A 21,972-nucleotide genomic window follows, 5' to 3' on the forward strand; every position below is an offset into this window, starting at 1 on the left:
TACATACACTAAGTTGACTGTGCCTTTAAACAGCTTGGAAAATTCCAGAAAGTTATGTAATGGCTTTAGAAGCTTCTGATAGGCTAATTGACATCATTTGAGTCAATTGGAGGTGTACCTGTGGATGTATTTCAAGGCCTACCTTCAAACTCCGTGCCTCTTTGCTTGACATCATGGGAAAATCAAAAGAAATCAGCCAAGACCTCAGACAAAAAATGTGTAGACCTCCAGAAGTTTGGTTCATCCTTGGGAGCAATTTCCAAATGCCTGAAGGTACCACGTTCATCTGTACAAACAATAGTACGCAAGTATAAACACCATGGGACCCCGCAGCCGTCATACCTCTCAGGAAGGAGACGCGTTCTGTCTCCTAGAGATGAACGTACTTTGGTGCGAAAATCCCAGAACCACAGCAAAGGACCTTGTGAAGATGCTGGAGGAAACAGGTACAAAAGTATCAATATCCACAGTAAAACGAGTCCTATATCGACATAACCTGAAAGGCCGCTCAGCAAGGAAGAAGCCACTGCTCCAAAACCACCAGAAGAAAGCCAGACTACGGTTTGCAACTGCACATGGGGACAAAGATTGTACTTTTTTGGAGAAATGTCCTCTGGTCTGATGAAACAAAAATAGAATTCCTTGGCCATAATGACCATCGTTATGTTTGGAGGAAAAAGGGGGAGGCTTGCAAGCTGAAGAACACCATCCCAACCATGAAGCACGGGGGTGGCAGCATCATGTTGTGGGGGTGCTTTGCTGCAGGAGGGACTGGTGCACTTCACAAAATAGACGGCATCATGAGGTAAGAAAATTCTGTGGATATATTGAAGCAACATCTCAAGACATCAGTCAGGATGTTAAAGCTTGGTCGCAAATGGGTCTTCCAAATGGACAATGACCCCAAGTATACTTCCAAAGTTGTGGCAAAATGGCTTAAGGACAACAAAGCCCTGACCTCAATCCTATAGACATTTTGTGGGCAGAACTGAGAAAGTGTGTGCGAGCAAGGAGGCCTACAAACCTGACTCAGTTACACCAGCTCTGTCAGGAGGAATGGGCCAAAAATCACTCAACTTATTGTGGGAAGCTTGTGGAAGGCTACACGAAACGTTTGACCCAAGTTAAACAATTTTAAAGGCAATGCTACCAAATACTAATTGAGTGTATGTAAACTTCTGACCCACTGGGAATGTGATGAAAGAAATAAAAGCTGAAATAAATAATTCTCTCTACTATTATTCTGACATTTCACATTCTTAAAATAAAGTGGTGATCCTAACTGACCTAAGACAGGGGATTTTTACTAGGATTAAATGTCAGGAATTGTTAAAAACTGAGTTTAAATGTGTTTGGCTGAGGTTTATGTAAACTTCTGACTTCAACTGTATATATTAGTCATGAATCAATTGGACATTTTTAATAAGAAAGGAAGATGATCCTAACCACATACAGTTTGTTTTGTGTGTTGTTTATGTTTCCTCAGTGTGTGTATTGAAGAGAAAACCGTGACAGATTAGGTGGAACTATTAGGGCAACTAAGTAAATAAATGCGATAATTATGTGTAAAATGAGATAAGCTGGTGATTAAGTGAAATGTTTTTGTTTCATAGAAGAAGTTAGGATTTAAGTAAGACGTTGAAATAGATTTCAACAACATTATGAAAATACAATTAATTAAGTAAATTGAATGATTGTAAAGGAATTGAGTAAGAATGGGAGAACGTCATAGCTAAAATAATGTCTGGAAGGACAACTGAACTCTTAGAACACGAAGCCTGTCGACTACTGGACGAATGAAAAATAATGACATTGATGATACGCGGAAATTAGTTGAAGGAGATTCTGAAAGTATGAAGGTTTGACATGAAAAGAAATCTAAAACTACTCTGGAAGTGGAACGCGCAAAACGAGAAAATAATGTAGCGAGTATGAATTTGCCTAAAATATAATTATTTGGGCTATACCGTTGCCTGATGAGCGAGGAAGAGGGCTGGTAAAACTAATACATGGAAAAGAAGAAACTGCACAGTTTCCCGGAGAGAGATGGTTTATTAACGAGACAAGGACGTGAGGCTGAAAGCTGAAGACGGGTATCTTACTAATTAGGCTTGCGTGTGGAGTTCCATTTACAATCAATTGAATTGATTAAGTGAAGTTTAGGAAACGCAAAAAGCTTGCGGGCGTTGTGACCATTCTGACCAAAGTTCCTGACTTGAAATAAAAGGCAAAGGTGTGTAGAACATTAGCATTAACCACCGATGTAGTAATGATGGGATAATTATTTATGGGTTAAATTAGCGGGATATAGTTGTATTAAAGTTGCTTTACATGTGATTTATTTTGATGATTGTTTTATAAGCGAGATGTACTGGTTGAAAAGCATTTTCAAAGATTTTGTTTTCTAAGACAATTAGAAAATGAGTGTTGAAGTATGTGAAGTTTGTTTAATGGGAATTCATTTGGTATTGGAATGAATCAAAGTATTGTTGTATCGCAGTACACTCATTTAGACCTTTCTCAATTTGATAAGATCTACAATTGTTGTAGACTGAAGTTTTATAAAAAATTATAACGAAGCTACTGACTGAAGGAGTTATGACTGATTTCCAACAATACCATTTTCTGTCCGCCTGCTAGTTGTAGCAGTATTGTAAACACTAATTTTTGCTTTCACAGCACTACCGGTAAAGACTTTAGAATTCTACGTTTTAAAAGTTAATCTTTGAGCCGTGTGGAGAGAAGGCCTGTGTACAACATGTGAAAAGGTCTTCTTGATGTAACTGATTCCTGGTTTTCAAGTGAGTTGACATGTGGAAGTAAGAATCCCTGTACTCTCTGGAACTGAATATAAGTAGTGAAAATTGAGTTGACTGATCTCTGGAATTTAATTTAAGTGAACCAAATTACATTTCAAATATTCCAGGAATTAGTTAACTGATTGATCTAAGAGTTGACTGCTGTTAAAAAAATGTAGATACCGTTAAAGAACTAAACAGATAAGGAAGGGTTTATTAATTAATGTGTGGACGCACACAATAACAGAATGATTGTGAACACCATAGTGCCCACGAACCTCATCACTAAGCTAAGGACCCTGGGACTAAACACCTCCCTCTGCAACTGGATCCTGGACTTCTTGACGGGCCACTCCCAGGTGGTGAGGGTAGGCAACAACACATCTGCCACGCTGATCCTCAACACTGGGGCCCCTCAGGGGTGTGTACTTAGTCTCTTCCTGTACTCCCTGTTCACCCACGACCGCGTGGCCAAACACGACTCCAACACTATCATTAAGATTGCTGACGATACAACAGTGGTTGGCCTGATCCCCGACAACGATGAGACAGCCTATAGGGAGGAGGTCAGAGACCTGGCCGTGTGGTGCCAGGACAACAACCTCTCCCTCAATGTGAGCAAGACAAAGGAGCTGATCGTGGACTACAGGAAAAGGAGGACCGAGCACGCCCCCATTCTCATTGACGGGGCTGTAGTGGAGCAGGTTGAGAGCTTCAAGTTCCATGATGTCCACATCACCAACAAACTATCATGGTCCAAGCACACCAAGACAGTCGTGAAGAGGGCACGACAAAAACTTTTCCCCCTCAGAAGACTGAAAAGATCCCAGATCCTCAAAAAGTTCTACAGCTGCACCATCGAGAGCTTCCTGACTGGCTGCATCACCGCCTGGTATGGCAACTGCTTGGCCTCCGACCGCAAGGCACTACAGAGGGTAGTGCGAACGGCCCAGTCACCCAAGTCATAGACTGTTTTCTCTGCTACCACACGGCAAGCGGTACCAGAGTTCCAAGTCTAGGACCAAAAGGCTCCTTAACAGCTTCTACCCCCAAGCCATAAGACTGCTGAACAATTAATCAAAATGGCCACCGGGCTATTACATGAAACCACCCCCCATTTGTTTTGTACACTGCTGCTACTCGCTGTTTGTTATCTATGCATAGTCACTTCACCCCTACCTACATGTACAAATTACCTTGACTAACCTGTAAACCCGCACACTGACCCTGTATATAGCCTCGTTATTATGTTATTGTGTTATTTTTTATTATTTTTGTATGACATTTTTTACTTTAGTTTATTTGGTAAATATTTTTTTTAACTCTTCTTGAACTGCAATGTTGGTTAATGGCTTGTAAGTAAGCATTTCACAGTAAGGTCTACGCTTGTTGTATTCGGCGCATGTGACAAATAAAGTTTGATTTGATTGAATGAGTGCATAGTGAATTCATGTTTCACACTGATCTCACCCATGGCCACAAGATGGAGATGAAGGACAAGGTTGACTCCTGAGGGTTTGCAGCCACTTGACAAACCTTTTACCCTTTTAGCAAAGTGAAAACGAACGAAATGTTTATGTTATGAATATTTGTTAATGGTGTAAATACCGTGGTTGATTTATTGTGTGGGGTCTTTTTATTTTGGTTTAAGTGGATTTTTCACAGGTTAGAAATGATACACCTGGAAGGACACACATGGCATTTTCTGAAGTTTCTATTGCCAGAGTTTTGGTTGCACACGTGTCAATTATCCAGATAAGAAATGTACTGAAAAACCCAATGTAAACCTGGTACACAACATGTTTGAAATGTCTTTAAATATTGTCTGAGGGTGCAGGGTAAACACTAATGATTAGGAAGAAGTTTATGATTACAAACTGATTTGGACCATGACAAGGACAGAGAGTGCGCTGCCCCTGAATGATTTGGACCATGACAAGGACGTAGAGTGCACTGCCCCTGAATGAGGGTCACCTGTCGCTTATCAACTTTACATTAAAACATTAACAATGTCTACACTGTATTTCTGATCCATTTGATGTTATTTTAATGGACCAAAAATGTGCTTTTCTTTAAAAAACAAGGACATTTCTAAGTGACCCAAAATTTTGAACGGTAGTGTGTGTATATATATATATATATATATATATATACAGATGTTAGATGTGAATGATAAATCACATCATCTATTACTCTGATATCTTTGAGTCATACTGAGGACGGTTATGATAGCTAAAACTGACACTCATCTTGAGAAAACTATTTAGTGAAATAAAATAATTAACAAACCTGTTTGAAAAATTAAAACTATACTGAAACTATTATCTTTGACTCCAAAACGAACCAAATGAAATAAAAATCATCATGAATTATGTTAAGTTTTAGATTGGGTCAAAATTATGACCAAACATTTTATGGGGTTTTCAAGCTTCTGAATCCGGCGGGCTTTAATTTAAAGATAGACCCAGCAAAATGGTGTTGCCATGAGCTGCACCACAGATATTGGATGTGTTCCACTGCTTAGACGTTTCCAGATCTTGCAACACCTGGATAGGTATTTTACCTATCAGCTAATTGCATCATTATGTTATAGCAATCTGTCAGTCGATGACACAGTTGATGACGTGGCACACAACCATTGGTTGATGCATGCAACATCTAAGCAAGGGAACGTGTATTATGATGTAAACTCAGCAAAAAAAAGAAACATCCTCCACTGTCAACTGCGTTTATTTTCAGCAAACTTAACATGTGTAAATATTTGTATGAACATAACAAGATTCAACAACTGAGACATAAACTGAACAAGTTCCACAGACATGTGACTAACAGAACTGGAATAATGTGTCCCTGAACAAAGGGGGGGGGGGGTCAAAATCAAAAGTAACAGTCAGTATCTGGTGTGGCCACCAGCTGCATTAAGTACTGCAGGGCATCTCCTCCTCATGGACTGCACCAGATTTGCCAGTTCTTGCTGTGAGATGTTACCCCACTCTTCCACCAAGGCACCTGCAAGTTCCCGGACATTTCTGGGGGGAATGACCCTGGCCCTCACCCTCCGATCAAACAGGTCCCAGACGTGCTCAATGGGATTGAGATCCATGCTCTTCGCTGGACATGGCAGAACACTGACATTCCTGTCTTGCAGGAAATCACGCACAGAACGAGCAGTATGGCTGGTGGCATTGTCATGCTGGAGGGTCATGTCAGGATGAGCCTGCAGGAAGGGTACCACATGAGGGAGGAGGATGTCTTCCCTGTAACGCACAGCATTGAGATTGCCTGCAATGACAACAAGCTCAGTCCGATGATGCTGTGACACACCGCCACAGACCATGACGGACCCTCCACCTCGATCCCACTCTGGAGTACAATCATTTAGAGTGGTAACCCCCCCCCCCCCCCCCCCGCATACGCTACTTTCTGTTCCTAACAGTGACGAAGACGCTGTGAGTCGAGAAGCAGGTGAAACGTTTAATAAAACAACAAACATTGAACCAGACAACATAACACAGCATCAACAGTGCCTGGGGAAAGAACCTGTGACAGATAAAGGGGAGGTAATGAGTGAGGTAATGGAGTCCAGGTGTGCCTCATGATGACGTGTGGTAATGATGGGTCCCAGGACCGGTGGTTAGTCATCCGGCAACGTCGAACTCCAGAGGGGAGGAGCGGGAGTAGACATGACACTACCATTAAAACTGAAACTGAAACTAAATAACATGAAAACGAAATAGAAATGTTTTTATAAACCTAAATAAAAAATAGGAAATCAGATCTGAAAATGAAACTGAAACTAAACTGAATTTCAAATAAAAATCTTAAAACGAATATAAATAAAAACAAATATAAATAACCTTGATGCTGAGTGAGATAAAATTAGCTTTTCACTAGGTGTACATCTAGCTATTCAACTGCTTTGTCTTCTACTTGGGCTTTTATGACGTTACTTAAAGTAATTTATGTTGGTAATAATATTATATTATTAATAAAATAAATAATACATCTCATTCAACTACTCGCACTTCTTTATACTTTGGTTTTGGCCCTGACTTTCAGAAATGTTGACCTGACATTTTTAAGTGATTGAAATTCTGCACCATCCCAATTAATATTGTCTGTGTCTGTGTTGCCAGTCAGAGAACTTCAGATTGTCATCATCCACCAACAACTCAATGTAGACATTGCTACAGCTTTTAGAAATCAAATGATTGGGATATTTTGATGATACATTCAAAGGTCCTTCGAGAGACAGAGACATGGCTGTAGACAGGGCTGTTAAGTGCAACCAGTTTGGTGCCATATGCAATGAAATATTTTGCTGTATGACCAGTAGTTTTATTTTGGGAACGACTAGGAAAATAATCTCCCAGATAATAATTGTAATGATAAGGCTTCCCTGTACCATAGTTTCAGAGTGCCCCTAGAGAACAAAGTGAGAGCCGATTCGTTAGCGTCATGGTTATACGCTAACGAATCGGCAGCGTAGCCTAGCGGGGCGGCAGCGTAGCCTAGCGGGGCGGCAGCGTAGCCTAGCGGGGCGGCAGCGTAGCTTAGCGGGGTGGCAGCGTTGCCTAGCGGCAGCGTAGCCTAGTGGTTAGAGCTTTGGACTAGTGACCGAAAGGTTGCTAGATCAAATCCCCGAGCTGACAAGGTACAAATCTGTTGTTCTGCCCCTGAACAAGGCAGTTAACCCACTGTTCCTAGGCTGTCATTGAAAATAAGAATTTGTTCTTAACTGACTTGCCTCGTTAAATAAAGGTAAAGTAAATACCATTACTACAGTGAAAACGGCTTGCTTCTAGCCCAACCAGGTCAAAAGCTCTGACCTATATAGATAGACAGGTTAGCTGTCAATGTCACAAAAATATGCTTGAAAGGGGCAGAAGTCAGTGTGTTGTTCTGGATGGTCAGACAGCTAGCAACAATGACAACAAACTGCCATGTGTTGTTATGGTTCTGGATGGTCAGACAGCTAGCAACAATGACAACAAACTGCCATGTGTTGTTATGGTTCTGGATGGTCAGACAGCTAGCAACAATGACAACAAGCTGCCATGTGTTGTTGTGGTTCTGGATGGTTCTGGATGGTCAGACAGCTAGCAACAATGACAACAAGCTGCCATGTGTTGTTATGGTTCTGGATGGTCAGACAGCTAGCAACAATGACAACAAGCTGCCATGTGTTGTTGTGGTTCTGGATGGTTCTGGATGGTCAGACAGCTAGCAACAATGACAACAAGCAGCCATGTGTTGTTATGGTTCTGGATGGTCAGACAGCTAGCAACAATGACAACAAGCTGCCATGTGTTGTTGTGGTTCTGGATGGTTCTGGATGGTCAGACAGCTAGCAACAATGACAACAAGCTGCCATGTGTTGTTATGGTTCTGGATGGTCAGACAGCTAGCAACAATGACAACAAGCTGCCATGTGTTGTTGTGGTTCTGGATGGTTCTGGATGGTCAGACAGCTAGCAACAATGACAACAAGCAGCCATGTGTTGTTGTGGTTCTGGATGGTCAGACAGCTAGCAACAATGACAACAAGCTGCCATGTGGTGAATAGTAAGTGACTCGTTTCAGCTCGTTTGATCTTGTTATTGATACCATGTCTTGTTTTGAGGTGTTTTGACTGATGTCACATCTATTCTAATATGGCTAAAATTTGCTAGCTAGCTAGCTAGCGTCATTTATGTTTTCAATAAACATTGGAGACTAAATATCGTTAACATGTTGTCAACAATCTCAGCCAACCCAGTCGGTTTTGTTGCGAAACAACCAACTCGTCTATAGCGGATCGCTGGGATTTTTATTCATTTATTTATCATTTATTTATTCATTATTCATTCATTTTACATTTAGAAATTATGTCTTGGGCCATTCTAAAACTACTTGTGCGTCGTTAACCATTCGTTTACACTTTGTTCAGTCATGTTACCTCATTGGCTAGCTAGCTAACAACCTGGTAACTTCACCAGTATATCCAAACATCTGGAGACACAGAAAGAAAGGAAGAGGGATATCTTCTTCAGGAGGTCAATGATCACAGCAATGAATGAATGACAGATCTCTTGCATGTTGTCATCACAAACCTGAAGTGTTTAAAGGGAGAGCGTACAATTTCCAATACAATGTATCTCAATAGGAAAATTGTGCTCCTACCGTAATTTCTGGACTATTAATCGCACCTGAATATAAGCCGCACCCACTGAATTTAATTTTTTTTATTTATTTTGAACATAAATAAGCCGCACGTCTATAAGCCTCAGGTGCCTACCGGTACACTGAAACAAATGAACTTTACACAGGCTTTAACGAAACACGGCTTGTAACAACAACAACAAAAATTAGCAGTAAGCTTTAGTTGTCTTTTTGCACTGAGTCAATTCCTCACGCTGCTGTTTCCAACGTCTTATCATCGACTCATTAAGACCAAGCTCCCGTGCAGCAGCTCTATTTCCTTTTCCAACAGCCAGATCAATCGCCTTCAACTTGAAAGCTGCATCATATGCATTTCTCCGTGTCTTTGCCATGATGAGGGTGACAAAATGACTACCGTAATCAGAATGATGGGAAGTTTGAGAGCGCTCGATTTAATCTAAACAGTAAACAAAAAGTTGTTTGACCTTAACCCGTTCGGCAATTTCATTGGTCTAATGAAAGCTTCATGCCGCCAAAAAACTGAGCACGTCACAGAATGTGTTTTTTTGGAGAAAAAAAAATTGAAAGCGGGAAAAATCCATATATTAGCCGCGTCATTGTTTAAGCCGCGAGGTTCAAAGCGTGGGAAAAAAGTTGCGGCTTATAGTCCAGAATTTACGGTAAGTTTCATGTGGTGCTCCTAACTTTTTAAAAGTTGGGAGCACCAGTGAAAAATGTTGAAGGGATACTTCGGGATGTTGGCAACGAAGCTCTTTATCTACTGACCCAGAGTCAGATGAGGTCCTTTATCTACTGACCCAGAGTCAGATGAGGCCCTTTATCTACTGACCCAGAGTCAGATGAGGTCCTTTATCTACTGACCCAGAGTCAGATGAGGTCCTTTATCTACTGACCCAGAGTCAGATGAAGCCCTTTATCTACTGACCCAGAGTCAGATGAGGTCCTTTATCTACTGACCCAGAGTCAGATGAGGTCCTTTATCTACTGACCCAGAGTCAGATTAACTCCTTTATCTACTGACCCAGAGTCAGATGAAGCCCTTTATCTACTGACCCAGAGTCAGATGAAGCCCTTTATCTACTGACCCAGAGTCAGATGAGGTCCTTTATCTACTGACCCAGAGTCAGATGAGGTCCTTTATCTACTGACCCAGAGTCAGATGAACTCCTTTATCTACTGACCCAGAGTCAGATGAGGTCCTTTATCTACTGACCCAGAGTCAGATGAGGTCCTTTATCTACTGACCCAGAGTCAGATGAGGCCCTTTATCTACTGACCCAGAGTCAGATGAGGTCCTTTATCTACTGACCCAGAGTCAGATGAGGTCCTTTATCTACTGACCCAGAGTCAGATGAGGTCCTTTATCTACTGACCCAGAGTCAGATGAACTCCTTTATCTACTGACCCAGAGTCAGATGAGGTCCTTTATCTACTGACCCAGAGTCAGATGAGGTCCTTTATCTACTGACCCAGAGTCAGATGAAGCCCTTTATCTACTGACCCAGAGTCAGATGGGGCCCTTTATCTACTGACCCAGAGTCAGATGAACTCATGGAAACCATCTGTATGTCTCTGCATCCAATAAGAAGAAAATTTGAGGTAGTTTCGCGAGCCAATGCTAACTAGTGTTAGCGCAATGACTGGACGTCTATGGTATCTACTCGCAAACGCTAGTTAGCGACTTTATTTAAACTGAAGTATCTCTTTAATTTGGAACCATGCCTGTAAACTCATCTGGTCAGACACCATGCTGGACAAAAGAGAGGTCTCACACAATCAGCCTCAGAGAGAGATCTCACACAATCAGCCTCAGAGAGAGGTCTCACACAATCAGCCTCAGAGAGAGGTCTCACACAATCAGCCTCAGAGAGAGGTCTCACACAATCAGCCTCAGAGAGAGGTCTCACACAATCAGCCTCAGAGAGAGGTCTCACACAATCAGCCTCAGAGAGAGGTCTCACACAATCAGCCTCAGAGAGAGGTCTCACACAATCAGCCTCAGAGAGAGGTCTCACACAATCAGCCTCAGAGAGAGGTCTCACACAATCAGACTCAGATGGAAACAGAGCATATAATGACTTGATCCTCCAGCATGTGTGTGTATGTTTCTGTGTGTGTGTGTGTGTGTGTACGTTTGGGTGTGTGTGTGTGCGTTTGTGTGTGTGCTCTTAATGTTTATTAGGAAATTGTACTAATTATCTCATGTTATGAAGCAAACAACTATTTTGTGGAGGTGTCACTGTCTGAAGCTCCCTTATGTATTTGACAAATTGTCAAATAAATTCAATCAATCAATCAATCAATCAATCAATCAATGATAACTCTGTCCTGTAGCAGAACACTCAGCACCAGGAAGACAAAAGAGTGTCAGATGGACACAGGACAGATGATAACTCTGTCCTCTAGCAGAACACTCAGCACCAGGAAGACAAAAGAGTGTCAGATGGACACAGGACAGATGATAACTCTGTCCTCTAGCAGAACACTCAGCACCAGGAAGACAAAATAGAGAACGAACATGGTAGACCCCAGCATCTTGTTCATCTTCCACTTACACACAGCAATACTGATGATGACGAAGAGGAGCATGAGGAAGAGCAACACGATGGCACAGAACAGACCGTTGGAGCTGACGGGCACCGGAGCAAAACCATGGAACGATGACCACATTAACCACGGGACTGGCAGGCTGTGCGAGGGGGGAGAGGGGGAAAAATATATTATTACCTTGTACAGCTAGATTGACAAATTTTAAGCAATTCGACTCATAACCCCTTTTTTTCATAGTCCTTTAAGCCTCTTTCTCAGAGCCTGAACCGCCGAGTTAGAGGATGTTACCCCATAGTTCTGGGGACTAATGAACTACATCTAGGAATTTGAATACATTTTGGAGTAGCTTCAAATGTTGGTAGTGTTTTCAGTAGTTAACAGCTGTTTTACCATGTAGCGGTGTAGCTAACTACTGGAACTATACTGTTTTACCATGTAGCGGTGTAGCTAACTACTGGAACTATACTGTTTTACCATGTAGCGGTGTAGCTAACTACTGGAACTATACTGTTTTACCATGTAGCGGTGTAGCTAACTACTGGAACTATACTGTTTTACCATGTAGCGGTGTAGCTAACAACTGGAACTACACACTACTGTTTTACCATGTAGCGGTGTAGCTAACTACTGGAACTACACACTACTGTTTTACCATGTAGCGGTGTAGCTAACTACTGGAACTACACACTACTGTTTTACCATGTAGCGGTGTAGCTAACTACTGGAACTACACACTACTGTTTTACCATGTAGCGGTGTAGCTAACTACTGGAACTACACACTACTGTTTAAGCATGTAGCGGTGTAGCTAACTACTGGAACTACACACTACTGTTTTACCATGTAGCGGTGTAGCTAACTACTGGAACTACACACTACTGTTTCACCAGGTAGCGGTGTAGCTAACTACTGGAACTACACACTACTGTTTAAGCATGTAGCGGTGTAGCTAACTACTGGAACTACACACTACTGTTTTACCATGTAGCGGTGTAGCTAACTACTGGAACTACACACTACTGTTTCACCAGGTAGCGGTGTAGCTAACTACTGGAACTACACACTACTGTTTAACCATGTAGCGGTGTAGCTAACTACTGGAACTACACAGTACTGTTTTACCATGTAGCGGTGTAGCTAACTACTGGAACTACACACTACTGTTTCACCAGGTAGCAGTGTAGCTAACTACTGGAACTACACACTACTGTTTTACCATGTAGCGGTGTAGCCAACTACTGGAACTACACACTACTGTTTTACCATGTAGCGATGTAGCTAACTACTGGAACTACACACTACTGTTTCACCAGGTAGCGGTGTAGCTAACTACTGGAACTACACACTACTGTTTTACCATGTAGCGGTGTAGCTAACTACTGGAACTATACACTACTGTTTTACCATGTAGCGGTGCAGCTAACTACTGGAACTACACACTACTGTTTCACCAGGTAGCGGTGTAGCTAACTACTGGAACTACACACTACTGTTTTACCATGTAGCGGTGTAGCTAACTACTGGAACTACACACTACTGTTTTACCATGTAGCGGTGTACCTAACTACTGGAACTACACACTACTGTTTTACCATGTAGCGGTGTAGCTAACTATTGGAACTACACACTACTGTTTTACCATGTAGCGGTGTAGCTAACTACACACTACTGTTTAACCATGTAGCGGTGTAGCTAACTACTGGAACTACACACTACTGTTTTACCATGTAGCGGTGTAGCTAACTACTGGAACTACACGCTACTGTTTAACCATGTAGCGGTGTAGCTAACTACACACTACTGTTTAACCATGTAGCGGTGTAGCTAACTACACACTACTGTTTAACCATGTAGCGGTGTAGCTAACTACTGGAACTACACACTACTGTTTTACCATGTAGCGGTGTAGCTAACTACTGGAACTACACACTACTGTTTTACCATGTAGCGGTGTAGCTAACTACACACTACTGTTTTACCGTGTAGCGGTGTAGCTAACTACACACTACTGTTTTACCATGTAGCGGTGTAGCTAACTACTGGAACTACACACTACTGTTTTACCATGTAGCGGTGTAGCTAACTACTGGAACTACACACTACTGTTTTACCATGTAGCGGTGTAGCTAACTACTGGAACTACACACTACTGTTTTACCATGTAACGGTGTAGCTAACTACTGGAACTACACACTACTGTTTTACCATGGGTTAGGGTTAGAGAATATATACATATAAAGATATGGATGGACAATGACAGAGCGGCATAGGCAAGATGCAATAGATGGTATAAAATACAGTATATACATATGAGATGAGTAATGCAAGATATGTAAACATTATTAAAGTAGCATTATTAAAGTGACTAGTGATCCATTTATTATTAAAGTGACGAGTGATTTCAAGTCTGTATGTTGGCAGCAGCCTCTCTGTGTCAGTGATGGCTGTTTAACAGTCTGATGGCCTTGAGATAGAAGCTGTTTTCAGTCTCTCGGTCCCAGCTTTGATGCACCTGTACTGACCTCACCTTCTGGATGGTAGCGGGGTGAACAGGCAGTGGCTCGGGTGGTTGTTGTCCTTGATTAACTTTTTGGCCTTCCTGTGACATTGGGTGGTGTAGGTGTCATGGAGAGCAGGTAGTTTGCCCCCGGTGATGCATGTTGCAGACCGCGCCACCCTCCGGAGAGCCTTGCAGTTGTGGGCGGTGCAGCTGCTGTATCAGGAGGTGCAGCCCAACAGGATGCTCTCAATTGTGCATCTGTAAAAGTTTGTGAGGATTTTAGGTGACAAGCCAAATTTCTTCAGCCTCCCACTGTCTGTGTGGGTGGACCATTTCAGTTTGTCCGTGATGTGTACGCCGAGGAACTTTAAAACGTTCCACCTTCTCCACTGCTGTCCTGTCGATGTGGATAGGGGGGTGCTCCCTCTGCTGTTTCCTGAAGTCCACGATCATCTCCTTTGTTTTGTTGACGTTGAGTGAGAGGTTGTTTTCCTGAAACCACACTCCCAGTGCCCTCACCTCCTCCCTGTAGGCCGTCTCGTCGTTGTTGGTAATCAAGTCTACCACTGTTGTGTCGTCTGCAAACTTGATGATTGAGTTGGAAGCGTGCATGGCCATGCAGTCATGGGTGGATAGGGAGTACAGGAGGGGGCTGAGCACACACCCTTGTGGGGCCCCAGCAAAGTGGAGATGTTGCTTCCTACCTTCACCACCACGTCAGGAAGTCCAGGACCCAATTTCACAGGGCAGGGTTCAGACCCAGGGCCTCCAGCTTAATGATGAGCTTGGCGGGTACTACGGTTTTGAATGCTGAGCTATAATCAATGAACAGAATTCTTACATAGGTATTCCTCTTGTCCAGATGGGATAGGGCAGTGTGCAGTGTTATGGCGATTGCATCATCTGTGGATCTATTGGGGCGGTAAGCAAATTGAAGGGGGTCTAAGGTGACAGGTAAGGTGGAGGGGATATGATCCTTGACTAGCCTCTCAAACCACTTCATGATGACAGAAGTGAGTGCTATGGGGCGATAGTCATTTTGTTCAGTTACCTTTGCCTTCTTGGGTACAGGAACAGTGGTGGCCATCTTGAAGCATGTGGGGACAGCAGACTGGGATAGGGATTGATTGAAAATGTCCGTAAACACTCCAGCCAGCTGGTCTGTGCATGCTCTGAGGACGCGGCTAGGGATGCCGTCTGGGCCAGCAGCCAAGCGAGGGTTAACACGTTTAAATGTCTTACTCAAGTCGGCCACGGAGAAGGAGGGGGGGGGGTAGTCCTTGGTAGCGGGCCCCGTCGGTGGCGCTGTATTATCCTCAAAGCTGGCAAAGAAGGTATTTAGTTTGTCTGGAAGCAAGACGTCGGTGTCCGTGATGTGGCTGTTTTTTTTTGTAGTCCGTGATTGTCTATAGATCCTACCACATACGTCTTGTGTCTGAGCCATGGAATTGTAACTCCACTTTGTCCCTATACTGGCATTTCGCTTGTTTGATTACCTTGTGGAAGGAATAACTACACTGTTTGTATTCGGCCATAATCCCTGTTTCACCATAACTACTGGAACTACATAGTACTGTTATTTACAAAAATAAAATATGGGTGAACGAAGCAAGAATTAATTTTATTTTTCTGCGACAGACCTGCCTAATTCTCACTTAAAACATAGTTTTTGTGTTTAATAGGCCAAATTACACATTTGGTTAACAATCTGATTCCAGAGCAGTGGCGACATGCCCATAGGGGGCACAGCGGTACATGCTCCCTCAAATAGGGCAGCCGGTAGCCTAGCGGTTAGCGCGTTGGGCCAGGAACTGAAAGGTTTGTCTCGAATCCCCTAGCCGACAATTTGAAAAATATGTGGATGTGCCCTTGATCAAGGCACTTAAGCCTAATTGCACCGGATAAGAGCGTTGACTAAAATGTAATTTGACCAGTTTTTTTGTTACATTTTTTTGTTTCTCTGTAATAATACTAACCACATAGCAATTTTATGAAGTTGGCTTCAGCTTGCCCAGATATGTTCCCAAATTCCCAACCTCATAAGTAGCTACCAAGAAGCCATTTCATGTTATCAATCAAGTTGGAGTAGCTAGCTTGTCCCAACCATCTTAACTGGCATGCCTGCTGGCAAGGTTGCTAGACTTTAGAAAGCGGGCAATAACTACATGTACTGAATAAGACTCACATTCCTTTCAATCCTTTACCCAGATTTTAGCAGAGATGCAGAGTTTAGTTTCTTTATAAAAATAGCCACCAAGATACAGACAGCTCATGAGGTATGCTTAGATATGCATAAAAAATATACATATTTTTAAAATAGAATGAAGCATGATTATGGCTCCAGATTGCAGGGAAAAATCCCCTTCTCCAGAGTAATCTATTCTTGCCATTTGTAGTCTATTACATTCCAGATTGAGATATGGTCATTTATAACTAAGTAGTTTGGGATATAGGGAATTAGCTTTTAAAATACATTTTAGTTAATAAAGTAAACTTAATTTTTCTTAAGGGGTAGCTTTAGTGTAGTTTAACATCATCCAGTGTGAAGTGATGGTACTCACCCCATGGTGATATCGAAGATGTTGGAGCCCACAGAGCTGGACACAGCCATATCTCCCAGTCCTTTACGGGCCACAATAACACTAGTGATGAGGTCAGGGATGGACGTTCCCGCAGCCAGGATGGTTAGGCCCATGATCTCCTCTGAGATGCCTATGGTCTCTCCCACCTGACAGAAACAGGGTGTTGTGGTAGGTTCTAATAGGAATCATTTGTTCTATTGGACTCAGTAGTGGTAGTGAGAGGAACACAGGGTGTTGGTTCTAATAGTGTTCTATTGGACTCAGTAGTGGTAGTGAGAGGAACACAGGGTGTTGGTTCTAATAGTGTTCTATTGGACTCAGTAGCGGTAGTGAGAGGAACACAGGGTGTTGGTTCTAATAGTGTTCTATTGGACTCAGTAGCGGTAGTGAGAGGAACACAGGGTGTTGGTTCTAATAGTGTTCTATTGGACTCAGTAGCGGTAGTGAGAGGAACACAGGGTGTTGGTTCTAATAGTGTTCTATTGGACTCAGTAGCGGTAGTGAGAGGAACACAGGGTGTTGGTTCTAATAGTGTTCTATTGGACTCAGTAGTGGTAGTGAGAGGAACACAGGGTGTTGGTTCTAATAGTGTTCTATTGGACTCAGTAGTGGTAGTGAGAGGAACACAGGGTGTTGGTTCTAATAGTGTTCTATTGGACTCAGTAGTGGTAGTGAGAGGAACACAGGGTGTTGGTTCTAATAGTGTTCTATTGGACTCAGTAGTGGTAGTGAGAGGAACACAGGGTGTTGGTTCTAATAGTGTTCTATTGGACTCAGTAGTGGTAGTGAGAGGAACACAGGGTGTTGGTTCTAATAGTGTTCTATTGGACGCAGTAGTGGTAGTGAGAGGAACACAGGGTGTTGGTTCTAATAGTGTTCTATTGGACTCAGTAGTGGTAGTGAGAGGAACACAGGGTGTTGGTTCTAATAGTGTTCTATTGGACTCAGTAGTGGTAGTGAGAGGAACACAGGGTGTTGGTTCTAATAGTGTTCTATTGGACTCAGTAGTGGTAGTGAGAGGAACACAGGGTGTTGGTTCTAATAGTGTTCTATTGGACTCAGTAGTGGTAGTGAGAGGAACACAGGGTGTTGGTTCTAATAGTGTTCTATTGGACTCAGTAGTGGTAGTGAGAGGAACACAGGGTGTTGGTTCTAATAGTGTTCTATTGGACTCAGTAGTGGTAGTGAGAGGAACACAGGGTGTTGGTTCTAATAGTGTTCTATTGGACTCAGTAGTGGTAGTGAGAGGAACACAGGGTGTTGGTTCTAATAGTGTTCTATTGGACGCAGTAGTGGTAGTGAGAGGAACACAGGGTGTTGGTTCTAATAGTGTTCTATTGGACTCAGTAGTGGTAGTGAGAGGAACACAGGGTGTTGGTTCTAATAGTGTTCTATTGGACTCAGTAGTGGTAGTGAGAGGAACACAGGGTGTTGGTTCTAATAGTGTTCTATTGGACTCAGTAGTGGTAGTGAGAGGAACACAGGGTGTTGGTTCTAATAGTGTTCTATTGGACTCAGTAGTGGTAGTGAGAGGAACACAGGGTGTTGGTTCTAATAGTGTTCTATTGGACTCAGTAGTGGTAGTGAGAGGAACACAGGGTGTTGGTTCTAATAGTGTTCTATTGGACTCAGTAGTGGTAGTGAGAGGAACACAGGGTGTTGGTTCTAATAGTGTTCTATTGGACTCAGTAGTGGTAGTGAGAGGAACACAGGGTGTTGGTTCTAATAGTGTTCTATTGGACTCAGTAGTGGTAGTGAGAGGAACACAGGGTGTTGGTTCTAATAGTGTTCTATTGGACTCAGTAGTGGTAGTGAGAGGAACACAGGGTGTTGGTTCTAATAGTGTTCTATTGGACTCAGTAGTGGTAGTGAGAGGAACACAGGGTGTTGGTTCTAATAGTGTTCTATTGGACTCAGTAGTGGTAGTGAGAGGAACACAGGGTGTTGGTTCTAATAGTGTTCTATTGGACTCAGTAGTGGTAGTGAGAGGAACACAGGGTGTTGGTTCTAATAGTGTTCTATTGGACTCAGTAGTGGTAGTGAGAGGAACACAGGGTGTTGGTTCTAATAGTGTTCTATTGGACTCAGTAGTGGTAGTGAGAGGAACACAGGGTGTTGGTTCTAATAGTGTTCTATTGGACTCAGTAGTGGTAGTGAGAGGAACACAGGGTGTTGGTTCTAATAGTGTTCTATTGGACTCAGTAGTGGTAGTGAGAGGAACACAGGGTGTTGGTTCTAATAGTGTTCTATTGGACTCAGTAGTGGTAGTGAGAGGAACACAGGGTGTTGGTTCTAATAGTGTTCTATTGGACTCAGTAGTGGTAGTGAGAGGAACACAGGGTGTTGGTTCTAATAGTGTTCTATTGGACTCAGTAGTGGTAGTGAGAGGAACACAGGGTGTTGGTTCTAATAGTGTTCTATTGGACTCAGTAGTGGTAGTGAGAGGAACACAGGGTGTTGGTTCTAATAGTGTTCTATTGGACTCAGTAGTGGTAGTGAGAGGAACACAGGGTGTTGGTTCTAATAGTGTTCTATTGGACTCAGTAGTGGTAGTGAGAGGAACACAGGGTGTTGGTTCTAATAGTGTTCTATTGGACTCAGTAGTGGTAGTGAGAGGAACACAGGGTGTTGGTTCTAATAGTGTTCTATTGGACTCAGTAGTGGTAGTGAGAGGAACACAGGGTGTTGGTTCTAATAGTGTTCTATTGGACTCAGTAGTGGTAGTGAGAGGAACACAGGGTGTTGGTTCTAATAGTGTTCTATTGGACGCAGTAGTGGTAGTGAGAGGAACACAGGGTGTTGGTTCTAATAGTGTTCTATTGGACTCAGTAGTGGTAGTGAGAGGAACACAGGGTGTTGGTTCTAATAGTGTTCTATTGGACGCAGTAGTGGTAGTGAGAGGAACACAGGGTGTTGGTTCTAATAGTGTTCTATTGGACTCAGTAGTGGTAGTGAGAGGAACACAGGGTGTTGGTTCTAATAGTGTTCTATTGGACTCAGTAGTGGTAGTGAGAGGAACACAGGGTGTTGGTTCTAATAGTGTTCTATTGGACTCAGTAGTGGTAGTGAGAGGAACACAGGGTGTTGGTTCTAATAGTGTTCTATTGGACGCAGTAGTGGTAGTGAGAGGAACACAGGGTGTTGGTTCTAATAGTGTTCTATTGGACTCAGTAGTGGTAGTGAGAGGAACACAGGGTGTTGGTTCTAATAGTGTTCTATTGGACTCAGTAGTGGTAGTGAGAGGAACACAGGGTGTTGGTTCTAATAGTGTTCTATTGGACTCAGTAGTGGTAGTGAGAGGAACACAGGGTGTTGGTTCTAATAGTGTTCTATTGGACTCAGTAGTGGTAGTGAGAGGAACACAGGGTGTTGGTTCTAATAGTGTTCTATTGGACTCAGTAGTGGTAGTGAGAGGAACACAGGGTGTTGGTTCTAATAGTGTTCTATTGGACTCAGTAGTGGTAGTGAGAGGAACACAGGGTGTTGGTTCTAATAGTGTTCTATTGGACTCAGTAGTGGTAGTGAGAGGAACACAGGGTGTTGGTTCTAATAGTGTTCTATTGGACTCAGTAGTGGTAGTGAGAGGAACACAGGGTGTTGGTTCTAATAGTGTTCTATTGGACTCAGTAGTGGTAGTGAGAGGAACACAGGGTGTTGGTTCTAATAGTGTTCTATTGGACTCAGTAGTGGTAGTGAGAGGAACACAGGGTGTTGGTTCTAATAGTGTTCTATTGGACTCAGTAGTGGTAGTGAGAGGAACACAGGGTGTTGGTTCTAATAGTGTTCTATTGGACTCAGTAGTGGTAGTGAGAGGAACACAGGGTGTTGGTTCTAATAGTGTTCTATTGGACTCAGTAGTGGTAGTGAGAGGAACACAGGGTGTTGGTTCTAATAGTGTTCTATTGGACTCAGTAGTGGTAGTGAGAGGAACACAGGGTGTTGGTTCTAATAGTGTTCTATTGGACTCAGTAGTGGTAGTGAGAGGAACACAGGGTGTTGGTTCTAATAGTGTTCTATTGGACTCAGTAGTGGTAGTGAGAGGAACACAGGGTGTTGGTTCTAATAGTGTTCTATTGGACTCAGTAGTGGTAGTGAGAGGAACACAGGGTGTTGGTTCTAATAGTGTTCTATTGGACTCAGTAGTGGTAGTGAGAGGAACACAGGGTGTTGGTTCTAATAGTGTTCTATTGGACTCAGTAGTGGTAGTGAGAGGAACACAGGGTGTTGGTTCTAATAGTGTTCTATTGGACTCAGTAGTGGTAGTGAGAGGAACACAGGGTGTTGGTTCTAATAGTGTTCTATTGGACTCAGTAGTGGTAGTGAGAGGAACACAGGGTGTTGGTTCTAATAGTGTTCTATTGGACTCAGTAGTGGTAGTGAGAGGAACACAGGGTGTTGGTTCTAATAGTGTTCTATTGGACTCAGTAGCGGTAGTGAGAGGAACACAGGGTGTTGGTTCTAATAGTGTTCTATTGGACTCAGTAGTGGTAGTGAGAGGAACACAGGGTGTTGGTTCTAATAGTGTTCTATTGGACTCAGTAGTGGTAGTGAGAGGAACACAGGGTGTTGGTTCTAATAGTGTTCTATTGGACTCAGTAGTGGTAGTGAGAGGAACACAGGGTGTTGGTTCTAATAGTGTTCTATTGGACTCAGTAGTGGTAGTGAGAGGAACACAGGGTGTTGGTTCTAATAGTGTTCTATTGGACTCAGTAGTGGTAGTGAGAGGAACACAGGGTGTTGGTTCTAATAGTGTTCTATTGGACTCAGTAGTGGTAGTGAGAGGAACACAGGGTGTTGGTTCTAATAGTGTTCTATTGGACTCAGTAGTGGTAGTGAGAGGAACACAGGGTGTTGGTTCTAATAGTGTTCTATTGGACTCAGTAGTGGTAGTGAGAGGAACACAGGGTGTTGGTTCTAATAGTGTTCTATTGGACTCAGTAGTGGTAGTGAGAGGAACACAGGGTGTTGGTTCTAATAGTGTTCTATTGGACTCAGTAGTGGTAGTGAGAGGAACACAGGGTGTTGGTTCTAATAGTGTTCTATTGGACTCAGTAGTGGTAGTGAGAGGAACACAGGGTGTTGGTTCTAATAGTGTTCTATTGGACTCAGTAGTGGTAGTGAGAGGAACACAGGGTGTTGGTTCTAATAGTGTTCTATTGGACTCAGTAGTGGTAGTGAGAGGAACACAGGGTGTTGGTTCTAATAGTGTTCTATTGGACTCAGTAGTGGTAGTGAGAGGAACACAGGGTGTTGGTTCTAATAGTGTTCTATTGGACTCAGTAGTGGTAGTGAGAGGAACACAGGGTGTTGGTTCTAATAGTGTTCTATTGGACTCAGTAGTGGTAGTGAGAGGAACACAGGGTGTTGGTTCTAATAGTGT

At 42.8% G+C, this 21,972-nt stretch overlaps 1 protein-coding gene across 1 annotated transcript in view; it reads right to left on the bottom strand.

Annotated features, from left to right (window-relative positions):
- Positions 1-10,391: 10,391 nt before the first annotated feature.
- Positions 10,392-21,972, bottom strand: part of LOC145858566 (sodium/potassium/calcium exchanger 1) — a 55,808-nt gene continuing 44,227 nt past the window's right edge. Inside the window, exons 8-9 of the mRNA XM_082956653.1 lie at positions 16,572-16,738; positions 10,392-11,649 (exon numbers count right to left, since the gene is read on the bottom strand). Of these exons, the coding sequence (XP_082812779.1) occupies positions 11,400-11,649; positions 16,572-16,738 (417 nt within the window). The 3' untranslated portion in view covers positions 10,392-11,399. The remainder of the gene's footprint in view (positions 11,650-16,571; positions 16,739-21,972) is intronic.

The sequence above is a fragment of the Salmo salar genome, chromosome 10 (assembly GCF_965601325.2).
Source record: "Salmo salar chromosome 10, fSalSal1, whole genome shotgun sequence".
In the NCBI taxonomy this organism is placed as follows: domain Eukaryota; kingdom Metazoa; phylum Chordata; class Actinopteri; order Salmoniformes; family Salmonidae; genus Salmo; species Salmo salar.